Source organism: Argiope bruennichi, chromosome X2, assembly GCF_947563725.1.
Source record: "Argiope bruennichi chromosome X2, qqArgBrue1.1, whole genome shotgun sequence".
Lineage (NCBI taxonomy): Eukaryota > Metazoa > Arthropoda > Arachnida > Araneae > Araneidae > Argiope > Argiope bruennichi.
In genome coordinates this window covers 90,959,755-90,972,951 of record NC_079163.1, presented here as the reverse complement: position 1 = coordinate 90,972,951, position 13,197 = coordinate 90,959,755, and the positions used below count along the sequence as shown (strand labels likewise).

The 13,197-nt window shown below is 30.5% G+C and overlaps 1 protein-coding gene across 2 annotated transcripts in view; it reads right to left on the bottom strand.

The window, feature by feature from the left end:
• Positions 1–7,950, bottom strand: part of LOC129960616 (AF4/FMR2 family member 1-like) — a 206,747-nt gene extending 198,797 nt beyond the window's left edge. For both annotated transcript variants that reach the window (XM_056074152.1, XM_056074154.1), the window contains exon 1: positions 7,572–7,950. In XM_056074152.1, coding sequence (XP_055930127.1) covers positions 7,572–7,591 — 20 coding nt within the window. In that variant the 5' untranslated portion in view covers positions 7,592–7,950. The remainder of the gene's footprint in view (positions 1–7,571) is intronic.
• Positions 7,951–13,197: the final 5,247 nt, after the last annotated feature.

Here is a 13,197-nt window from a genome sequence, read left to right as displayed (position 1 = left end):
GCGCTAATGGATCTACCTATCCCTTTGATTAAAAGAAAACGTAATAAAAAAAAATATGCCGCAGAATATTGCTTTGTTTCCTAAGCAGATGGTCTTTTCTATCGCAAGCTTGAAAGGCGAGTCCAACGTTTGAGCCTTACCCAGGTATGTAGGTGATTTCCACCCTTAAGACTATCGGTCACTTCTAAGGGAGGAATAAAAGTTCATTGGAAAAGCGGTATCGGCAAGTTACAAAGCAAACAGTTGGCATTAGGTGACATTGTCCTTTGGGAATAATCTCTTCCTTCGCTACCCTCAAGCTATTTGTCATGCTACCTTGTGGTAGGGGAGGGGGATGTATTAGTCACTGGTGAGAAAGCGCCGAAAACTGTAGTGATACGGAAATTCAATGGTGCAGTCATTTTAGCTAACTCCTCGTGTGGCACTCATCCACATTTCCGTTGTCAGGATGACTGCTAGTCATATGTAGTTGAGCTTTTCACGCTGAAGGGGGATCGAGGTAGCGGAAAGTTAACACACGGGGTATGAACCCGATTGCAGTCAGTGAAAGCGGGTTTTGTCAGAATTCTGAAAAATCAATTTTTATCTTGTCATGGCGATTGTGTACGAGCATTGTTCGGGTGCTTCATGGAAAATCATGCTTTTAAAAAAATATGGTTATACTTCATTAAACCATCAATTCAAAAAAAAAATTTTTTTTTAATAGATATATATGAATTTTTTTACTATATGAATTGCCATCGTAAAAAAAGATTTTTTTAACTATTGAAAAAATTGATGTAACATTCGTTAAATTTGGCTACAGGATTATGAATATTGATCTCTGAAATAAAAGTCCTGTCGAGTGAATTTACTAGTGTCATAACCAAGCAAGCGCAAAAGCAAAAGTCTAGAAAGAATGTAGACCGAAAAAGAGTGGGGAGAAAAAACTCAAAATTAAAACAAGTCCTAAACCATTAGAATTATAGGAACAGAAACTCTCAGTAACCATAAAATGAAAATTTTGATTATTCCTCAGAATGAAAACATTTTTTAAATATAGATTTATTGCATTTAATTTATACTCAAATACTATAATAAAAATTGTTTTCTGCCGATAAATTCAATCATAAAACGAGATCATTTTGTTAATGCTTTCATTTTCCCCCATATCTATCAAAATAAACTGTTTAAAAAATATAAGAAGTTAGGAAATCCTCCATATATGCGACTCGTTATTAGTGGATATTCTCTTTGAATTCACATATTTTTCATAATTAAAAACCAATAGGCGATTTTTTTCCGTTTTGAATACGTTGATTGAACCTTATGCATAGGATGCTGCTATACTGATCATTTAAAAGTATAGAATGTTTCATTTATGGTTGCTGTGACAAGAATCTTGAAGAAAATATCAAAAAACTTTATGAAAAAATTCTCCAACAGTAAGAGATGTACACTATTGTGCAAGTAACACTTAACTTGGATGTCCTCACAGAAGAGACACACTGTTGCATTCTGTTAATTTATATATATTACTTGAATGGAATCATTTGTTTTCCAATGACGAATTGAACTTAACGGAAATACGTTCGCCTAAAATATCCTACGAAGGAAAGATTTTAATAAATAATCGTCCCATTTGACTGAAAGATAAATTTCTATCACCATGACAACAGCGCTTATGTGAAACTTTCGCTTGAATAGCGGTAAAGTTGCTTTATCATTATTTCATGGCATCTTTGTATCAGAAATCAATGATGAAACAGTTAAAAATTTGATTTCTTTCCAAGCAATAACTATCAGATATTTGCTTCAATTTTTATATTATACATATATATGTATATTCAATAATAAACCCATCTTAGGCAACATAGCGAAAGATGCAACATTCAAAATGAAATACCAGTATTTCTTTCTGTTAAACTATAATTACTAAAATTGAATTTTAAAAAGATAAACAACTACAGCAAGGATCTAAAGTTTCATACTAAGTTCAAAGCTTTTGCAAATTTGTTTTTTCTATTTTAATTATTTTCGAAACAAACTTTAGCCGAGTTGTCGCTTAAAAGTTGCTTTATGATAAAGATTGCGACATAAAGCTCTTAAGATATCAAACGAAATCAAACTGAGTGCATGTCAAAATTTAAAATTAGATATTAACTGCTTTTCCTTATTTGTGTTGTATTTATTGTACCACTTTTAATAATTTAATTCAAAATATCAAATAAGAAATAATCTAATGTTCAACCTATAGAAAATAAATCTTTCAAAAATACTGCATTCAAATCGCATTCAGAAATGATGCTTTAACAATTTTCTTCATAAAATTTTTTATAGCTTTCATACACCGTAAAACTTCTGACAAAGCAATTTAATTTCTTCTCTGTCTTCATAAGTCACTTTTCTTTCTCGGTTTCGAGGGGATTCTAGCAGAACTTGGAATATTCTAGAAGTGATATTGAGAAGAATTCCTATTCTATGACGGCGCAGGTGGCTGTTGTTTCCTCTATTGGACCAACTACATTGACAACTGGTTTAAGCAGTGTGACACTTGGGATGGTGATACGTTTCATTTCATGTTAGTACGATGTCAAGTTTGACTGCTAACAATATCAATGGAAATAAATATTACTAGAAAATGGGACTGAATGGCATTCGTAAAATAATTTAACAAAATTTCATTACTATTTTTTCCCTTACAGCATGTATATTTAACAGGCACAAATTTTTACAATCCTGTATTTTGGGGAAGAAACTAATTTATATTGAAAGTTTAAACATTAAAGATCGATTTTCATCATCATGTTAAACAAAGCATATAATTTTTTTTACAGTGAAAACAATCAGTAAACTTTAATTTCATTACAATGGACATTTCTTTCAATTTTCGGATTTATTTGTTTTTTTAAATAAATGAAATTCTACTCTAAACTAATGACTTAAAGATTTCGTAGTTCACAAATTAAAAAATCAAACAATCTGCATTAAATTTTGATCAAAATTTAGGCAATAATTGGTAGAAAGATAAACACTGCATTATTTGCGTTGCATTAACTTATTAAATGAAAAAGAAAATGCGCGCTCACTTTTTTTTTTTTTTTTTTAAGAAAAGGCATGAAATAATTGCTGTTGATTCTTTCGCTCTTTGCTACTTTTTTTTACTCAAGTCTCTATACGAGTTTCTTACAATTAGAGCTGATTATCGATGCTCCCATTCTTTTTTTTATATTTATAATTTTAAGTTTCTATATGTATTTCTCACAATTAAAATTGGTTAAATCGTCAAACTTTTAAAAATCAAATGCTCGAGTGAGTGTATGCATTTCTCGCTATTAAGTGGTAAGGGTATGAAAGTTCCAAAACCGTTCGAGCCGTCATGGTAAGATTAAAGTATTTATCTGAATACCAAAAATAGCTTAGAGTGATTAATGAAACTAAATAAATAATATATTTTTGATTAGAAAAATAAATATTTTAAATATATATAAGCAGTTAATCTAATAGCTTTAAAAAAAATGGAAAGAAGTCAATTCGAAATTGTCCCAAAATTTAATAATAAAAATTATTGATATATTTGACTGATGGCTGTTTAGAAGCATAGAGAATGAATACCTCTGTTAAAAAAAAATCATTTATAGTCTGAGAAACCATTTTAACAATAGGTTGAGCTTCACTAAAAATAATTATACTAAAATAATTTCTTTAGTTTTCGAAGCATGCTAAGTCGTTTACCGTTAACGCCTGATAGAAGGGCAAGGCGACAACGGAAAATGCAAAAAACCTTTTTGACACTTATGAATACACATGCGATTGCGAATAGCAAGAAGCTAAATTTGCATAATAAATTATTTGCTTAGCATAATCTGGAATAAATAAAATTTAATTCTCGTCCTTTTTGTTTCGGAAATGATATTCAGCTGACGGAAAGATAGTGTACAAAATATGTCGAGTTCTGCTCTCTTCAATATGACATTTTGAGATGTTACTTCAATATGACATTTTGAGATGTTAAATATCAAATAAATTATTTGAGATAAATATATTAATTGGATGAAAAATCAGGGGCCGATTAATTTTGTCTACAAAAAGAACATTTACATTGTACAGAAATTATCAGTTTCGTGCTGAATTAATTATTTCTCAATATTATTCGTCTTAAAATATTTTTAAAACATTTTTAATTTAAAAATAATTTCAAGGAAAGTTTTGGGAACTATATAAATCGCAACAAAGGCAAGTAAAAGAATCCTTATATCATTAAAAGGAGAATTACAGTTCACTTCATAGGAATCTATGCCCTTTATTTTTGTAGGGGAGTAAATGGAACCCTCATTCTCTTAATCCTTCAATAGAGGGATTATTTATCAGCTTAACTGATCGATGGTGTATTTACATCCCCTCAACCATATCTCTTAAAATCTTGCAGGATTATCGCCATAAATGGAAGTTTCCAGCGAATTCGTGTTTATGCGTTAGTGCAGGGGGAATGAGTATTAAACAAATTCGGTATTTTTTAATTCACACTTTCCGGAGCAAAATCAATGCTAAACATACATTTCTGCCAACGCCTTAACGCGACGTTTTCATAAAGTATTGATAATAACGCATCTGGTTATAGAATGTTATAAAAATTTTGGAAATTAGAGTTAATAAAGATTCGCGCATCGAATAAGTAAAAATTGTAGTTCCCTAAGTAAAGAATAAAATACCATCAAACATACAGACTTTAAAAGGGTTACTAAAGAAAATTTTTTTCAGATGCACATTCTCCATAATTAAATAGTATATACAATTAAAAAAGAAAAAATCGTAAAATTATGTTAAAAGACTAAGTTTATTTGATACAAGACACTGTTTCGCACCAGCAGTAGTTTGAATTTATATATATGTAATGGATATAGAAAAAATAAACAATTTTGATGATTTTTGATTCATTTCGTTTAAGGTACACTACTTAAGTAAACTCTCCTACTTACAAATAAAAACATTTTTATTATTAAAAATAAATTTTGAAGGGCAAACATCTAAGTGGTGCAGACATGTGACATCAATTTTGCCATATAACATTATATGAAGGCAATAATTTTTTCCCGATACACAAAAACAAATTGTAATGAAAAAATTACAAGTCAATTGTAAATAGCTTTTATTCTAAATTTAGTGTTTACTGTTGTTCATTCAGATAGACTGTAAAAGTAACTCGCTCTAGTAAACAGTCTTCCTCTGAAGTATTTATTTATCTCGCGTGTTTAATTACATTTTTTTTTTTTTTCCCCATCGTCGAAAATTTATCTTCTTAGAAGTTTGCTTCATTCGAATGTAACGCTCGAAATGTGTTATGGTAAAAGCTGACCTGAATCGATTGTTAAATGTAATTCTCAGCTTTTTTTTTTTTTTTTTTTTTTTTTTTTCCCCCTTGGGATTGTCAAAACTCTGCATTTTTCTTTACCAGTATGTTACTCAATTGAGAATAATTTGATTGGCTGAAAAAAACTGCATCTTTTTACATTCCATCTCTTTAAGTCCACTTTATTTGAATAAAAAATTAATTTAATTAAAAAATAAGTAATGAATTATTATTAAGAGGAAACGATCTATTTCTGCAATTTATGAACATTTGGAAGTTAGGTTCAAAAATAATATTTACATAAAACCAATGAGGTGCAAAATTCCATAGTTTTTTTTAAATGTTAAAAGAATTATTAAAAAGGTCAGAATCGAAATACATTTTAGCGACAAATAGCATAATTTAGTTGCTAAGATCATTAAATATCTGCTACATAATACACAAAATTCAATTTTGTCAAAATATTAAAGGCGATGTCTTTCTTTGTATAAGTAATTAAAGTTAACCTAGATTCGTGTACAAGCAAAACCAAGTCCTATGAATAAAATCTAACAATTATTACATCTACAAATCTTAACCGCGTTTTTAAAAAAATGTAAAACTAATCCACTAGGAAGACATTTTTAATAAAATCTATTTTGTAGATATCTCATATACAAATACGATTAAATTGGACTTAAAAATACGATCTAAATGAACTACGTTAAAATACTCAGATATGCAATATGATCTGTTTTGCCGAAATCACTATCTACAATGGGTTAATCATTATCAATATCAAGTGTTCGCATTGCGGGGGGTGACTAGGGTTTCTAGAAAGGAGATTAAACAACACTAGCAGTGTAGTCTTCCCCCCTCCTCTCGCACCGTGGCAAGTAAGCCATCTTTGAACTAATCAAGTGCCGTCTCCTGCGAACATGCAAGCAATTATAGCCAAGTAGACAACACTCATTTTATATTATATTCTAATGAAGTTTGTGAATTCTTTCAAAGAAAATAATCGATAAATAAGAAAATAATATATTTACACGCAGAAGTGAAGTGCTAACACTTCCAACAGACTTTGAAATTAATGAATTGATTTTGATAAAAAGAAAATTTAATAATGAGTTTAAAGTTATCTCAATGTATCAATTAGGAAAGAAACTATTGCATTTCGGGAAAGTCCGCGATGACTCTTTCATTTACGGCGCATTCGATTGAACGTTAAGTGGAAATGAATTGATTGATCGTGAAAGCAAAAATCGGTAATCATTCTTCGATTATCGTTTTGATACACTTTACTGATGATAAATCTTTAAATTCCATATCATCAAAATAGAAAACGTTAAAAGGAAAGCATCAACTCAAAAATTGCATAAACTCGAAATATCGATTGATTATTCAAAATTACAATTACACAGTGTTTCATAATATTTATTTAGGTAATCACTGCATAGTGAAACTAATCATAAATATCGTTTTATAACATAATTACTTTATCAGAAGAAAAATTTCTAAGCAATGCACCAAATATGCAGACAAATACTGCTGAGAAAAGCAAAAGGATGCACTTTCCTTTAAAGGCAATCAAATATCTCACATTTACGATATTAAAATGCGAGATAAAAAACTTTAATTATGTAGTTAGGTATTGAATTCTGAAATATATTTCACAGTTTACATCTTTATGGATGACCACAGTTCCGTCATATTAACACGATACAGCAAAAACACGCATATTCTTCAGCCACAGATTTTTACTTCTAATTCACAAACTGCATTTATTATTTTAGAAACAAATTTTGGTTTTGATTTAATGAAAATTGTTCATTCAGTAAAGTTAAAAGCCACTTGTTAAATTAAAAAAAAAAAAAGCTTTAATGACAATTCTTCCCATTGCTTATATCTATAAGAATTAAATTAACTAGAATATATAAATATGAAAAAAATTAGAAATTTTAAAAGTTACACGTATTTAGAAAATTTTAGTGAAAACAATTACGTCTGATAAATTTAAAAGTGAGAAAATTAAAATGAATTTTTGTTAAACTAGTCAACATGCCACATAATAATTTTACACATTTATAACACCAATTTAGAGATTTCAAAACTACTGAACAGCATTCCAGTTAAATCAATTTGCATTAACTCATAAACCAAATTTAAGAAACAAAAACTGCACACGTATCGAATTTAAGTTAAAGAAATAAGTAAACAAAAATAAATAAATAAGGAAGATAACAAAAAAATGGATACTTACTTCCCAGTAAGATTGGACATTTTCTAATTTATCCAAAAGCCATAAAGGCTTCTCAATGTATGATTTTCAAAATAAATCCATTTTAAAAATTATTTTACATGGAAAACTTTGTCGCTAGTTTGATGTTCCACAACAGTCCACAACTTTCAATTCAATAAAATTTGAAAACTGCAATAAAAACAGTGACAAATTGTCGATAAAAAAAACTAGGTATTCATTTTTACCAAGCTGTAATTATAATTACAGCAACAAAAAGTTAATTTTTAACAAACAAGAGCGATCATAACATATAGCTCTTGCACATCAAGGAAAATTCACAAGTAACCACAACACCGATTCTCGTAGTATCAGAGCTAGTTTTCGATTGGACGAGGGGTTGCTAACTCCCAACCTCCACACTTAGCCAAATAGACATCCCGAAAAACTCCGTTTCGAACGAGGCGCCAAGTGAGATTCCCGCCCCAATATCACCAAAAAAGCGCCAAGACCTCCTTAAAGAGGGTGCAGGCTCTGAGAAATAGAAAAGAGGGAAGGACGACAAGGCACGTAGCATTCTGTATTAGAATGTTTTTTAAAAATTTACGAAAAAAGGAGGAGGAGAGAAGATAGAAAAAATGAATTTCTTCCATTAGTTCATGTCATAAAAAAACTCCACAAAACATGGTTATTGTAAACTTTATTTATAATAATCGCTAAATAGAATTTTGGTTCCTCACAATTGCTGAAGAGAGTAATTTTTATAATTGGATTCAATTTTAAGGCGTTTGTGTGTCAAATATATTTATCACTATAATTAAAGGCTTCTGTAATTTACAAATTATATAGATAAAGCATTGCGCATTCTTTAAAGTTAATGAAACTAATTTTTGAAAAGATGTATTTTTTAACATCTTTGTATTCTTGAGATAATTTGTCTTAATTTTATATGGGTGAAGTTCGTTTTAAGATTTTACATTTATATCACATTTAAATAAACTGCATTTTAAACTAGATTTTGATTCAAAATTACGCATCTATATCCAGCTCCTCTTTGGATTTGATGTTTAGAGCGAAAAATCATGATCAGCGATTGATTTAAATGCAATAAAACACCATCCATCGAGAGGATCAGGATAGTTATCTCCCCCCTCCCCTTTCATTCTTATTTTTCTTCTTTTTATTTTTAGTCATTTCTTCATTTATTTTACTTGAAAGTAATTAGAATTTTAATAAATAATTATTTACACTAATTAAAACTAAATAAAATATTTTCACCTACTATTTAATGTAATTAAAATTAATTAATCTATCATTATTTTCAAGCAATATTCTTTTTTCATCTTTGATCTATGTCAAATTGCGGTAATATTACATTTGATTATGTTCCAATTTCTTTTTGCTGTCATGTTTTCAGGATTCTTCTGTATAATTTAAAAATATTCCTGAAATAAAGTATTTTCATACATACAATAACATTTACAATATATTTGATGCCATACATTGATAAAAAAAAATTAAAAAAAGATTTCAAATAAATATTTTTATTATCTGTCTTTATAAGGAACACGAATGGATTTAATGAAATTAAAGCAATAATATACTTTTTTATCCAGCCCGAGTAAGAACTATTTTCGAATTCCTTGCGCGAAAAGAATCAACGAGTTATTGGCGAAATCATTTCCGTACATAAAAGCGATAAATTCTCCACCATTGCACTTAAGATACACTCTTACGTTGATCAGAGTCGAAAACAGCGCCATCTATACGACGATTGTTGCTCAGAAGCAGAGAAAAGTATACATTTCTGAGCGTCGCCAAACGAAAGGGCATTGGCCCGTTAACTGGACGAAGGGTTAAAAATTAACTTTCACCCTCGCCAAATTTTTGGATCATAGGGTCAGACACGAATGAGGAATATTTCATTTGAAAACCGTCGGTTAAAATTTATAATTATTAGAGGAGGGGGGTTCTCATATGGGGTCTCGGCCACCCCCTGGTCCTCTGAAACTCACAATTTGCGCATGAGTGGGTCCGGAAATTTTCCTAAGGAAAAGAACTATTTTAATGTTAGATCTCAAAAATGAAACCTCTTTAATGCAAATTTTAATACTACAAGAATAATAGTCTCTGTTTCCCTCCTGCTTTATATTATATATAAAAAAAAATTATATATATCTGCATGTCATTTTTAATTCATTATTAAATCTTCTAAAATAACAGTAACGAAAACTTTCTCGATCTAACGAATGCAAACTAGCCCTTCTAAACAAGGTTGATAGAGGCAAACTGTCATCGGATAAAATAAAAACGACAGAAAAAAATAAATTTATGGAAGCAATACTTTTTCTTGTCTAAAAAAATTGGGCATTAAAATATTTTTCACACATATAATCCTTTGTTGAAATTCAATTATTAATCAAGAAGAAAATTTAAAATCTTAGTCGTTAAAGAACAATTAATTAATAAATTAAAAAACTTTTAAATTAAGAAATTTATTGTTTTTAAAAACAAAAATTGAAAAGGCAAGAGCCATTAAGAAGGAATTTGTTGTGACTATCACAAAAAAGCCAAAGAGAGTTCGCCTTTTGGCCCTTGACCTAGAAGTGAGGATGTGGGCTTTTCTTCACATTTTACCGTCACGGCCAGAAAATGTTACTTTGAAGTCAGAAAATCAATTCACACAGCATCACCCGAATTGTATACATTCTGTCTTTTCAGAGCCTAAATGATCAGAAAAATTTCTGAAGTAGCCTTCAAGAAGGGGAGCACATTAATGTAAAGATAGTGAGTTAATGTGTGTTCTCTAAGGAGAAAGAGCGTTCAATATAGTTTAATCAGAAAGATATTACCGAATACTATATCTCATATATGTGATTAGACAATGAATACTATAAATTCTGTTATTAGGTCACTAGAAAATAAAAATATTTGAGTCTTAGACATGGGTTAGTTATTTTACGAAATAAGTACATATTCCTCATTTTCCATTGTAGTATCTAATTATTTTCTGCTGATAACTTTTTACATGCAATTATACGTAACGTATTGGCTGGGTTGAATAAGAAAAGATGTCGCTTAGATACTCACATGTCTGATATCTAACAATCTTTTTCCAAACCAACATAATTTTTAAGAAACTTATTTATTCTCATATTGTAGATTTAGCCCTTATAGCTGTAAATGAAAGAAAGAAAAAATTGCATCTTAAACATTTTCAAATTTTTCAATTTCTCTTTTAGATTCCCCGTCACAGTTTGGTTTGGAAATATTAACGTCCCGTTTGAAGCAACACTAGGGCTATTTTGGGACGGACCTTGTAATTTTGAACCGCGGTCAGATGACGAGGACGACACTTGGGCTGGCACCTGCCTCTCCACACCACACCAGCGGGAGGACGTTTGGTCATGACGGATTTAACGTGCAACAGCCCCCCTTACATGACGGTTCTTCGGTGGAATCGGGTCACGAACCTGAAACCGCCGGTTCTGAAGCCGAGACCTTACCACTAGGCCACCGCGGCCTCCTCCCCGTCACAGATCTCATTACATGATAATAAACTATATATGTGTGTTGAATACCATACATAAAAATGTTTTCATTTACATCGTCATCCGCATCACCTTAAAAATTTGTTTCATATTGATTGTATATTAATTAAATGAAAAGCCATCAGTTAATTAGTAAAGTGACAACTTAGTTGTTGGATTAGCATCACATTTTGAAGCTTGCAAATTTAAATTGTGGTCCGATAATGAGAACATCTGTACGTTGACTCCCCATCATTTCCAGCTCCCATCGCCGTGAAGGTAGTTACTTACGATCTATGTTAATGTGCATTAGTTCATATGCGCATTAAATTCGGGATTTGAATCTGAGACCTTTCTTTCCGAAAAGATCTATACCTTCATTGTGTAATGCTCTGAATGATGCCCTCTTGGAAGATATTTGTTAATAATGTAAAAAATTTTAGTTCAGATTAATTTGAAACTGCCCAAAAATTATTTTTGGAGGAACAACAAACAATATACTGTGGTCAGATGACGTGGACAAAACCTGAGCAAATACCATTTCTCTAAACTTCCACACCATTTAGAGTATGGGTATTAGGATTTCGAATACCTTGGATCCCTGGTAATGCTACCATGTTAGCTTCGCTCCTCGTAATTGATAGTGGTCAAATAAAAATTAAGACATCTGAGGTGGTATCCTAGTCTCAAAACTCCCACACCACACAAATGTGAGAACATTTGACTTATGACGTTAGAACTGCCGCGTTCCTGGTCCAAGTACACTTTGAATCTTTAGCGGAATCCAATCCAGAACCTAGAATCTCAGAGCCTTGATGCCGAAACTTTGCTATCAGAAACCAACAGTTAAAGAAACCCTCAAAATGCAATTATTCTCTAAGATTATTTCACAGTTATTCAATGGTTAAATCATGGCAGTTAGTATAACACCAGCAATGTATTAGTTTAGTTATGCGGAATTTTATAATTTATTTTTATTTTATGAGACCAAGCAAGATTTCTTGAGAAGGATATGATATCATTCTATTCTATTACTACTATCTAGAAAAACAATGGAAAAACTGGTTTGACCACTGGTCAAATTTTCCTGACCGGTAGAAAAGGAGAATAAACACGGTCAGATCATTGCTATCATCTAATTATCAACAATTATTTTTAGCTCCTAATGGTAAGTCTCGATATTTTACTTATGTAATCATGTAAGTCCTTTGTGTTGAAATGCGCTTGTATTAAACATTACACAGCAGTTTTATTAAAATGTTAGATCTTCACTTGATATTCTGGTAGAAGAAAAAAATGCTTGATCATCTTTCTCCGCGAACATCAATTACTTTTGTTTTACTAAGTCATCTAAAAAACGGCGTGTTATTATTATTTTTTTTTTTTTATCTTCTATTTGGAATGCTGTTATTTTTTACAATATATGATGATCCATAGAAATTCTTTCAATCTGTAATCATTATTACGATTTTTTGTTTTCGTTTAATTTCTTTATTTTGCGTTATTTTTGCTTCCTCATTTTCTTAATTATTATTACTTTTTATTTTGTTTTGTTCTTTTCTTCCCTTTGTTATCAAAAATTCTTCATCGTCTACTTGTAAAATGTTAAATAAGTCATAAATAACTTTTCTCGTTAAAAAAGAACAAGCAAACGTTCCATCCGTTATTTTCTAAATTTCTTTTGTAAATGAAATAATTGAACACTCACACGCAAATGAATCGCGCCGCATTGATTCTGGAATTCACTTCGCACTTTGCTGGAGGAAAAAAGTATAATGCCATAGCATAAGATAAAGTTCAACTTTATCTTTAGATGGCATACGTGCTAATGATTATCACTTGACTATAATGCCAAGTCTATTGATTGCATTCTATAAATTTAAATTTGGAAAACTTATATTCGTAAAATATGAAATAATTATTATTCTCATGAATCTTAAGAGTTTCGATAACGAATGAAATAAAAAGCTTCGATGCCGAATGATCCTTTGTTCAAAAAAGCTTCTACCGCAGATCAGCCATGCGCAGTTGGCACATGTTAACTGCGTGACGGCTCAAAGTTCCCTGGGTAGTGTTAAGTTTAAGATTGGAGCGTGGAATGATGGCTTAGACATCTGTCT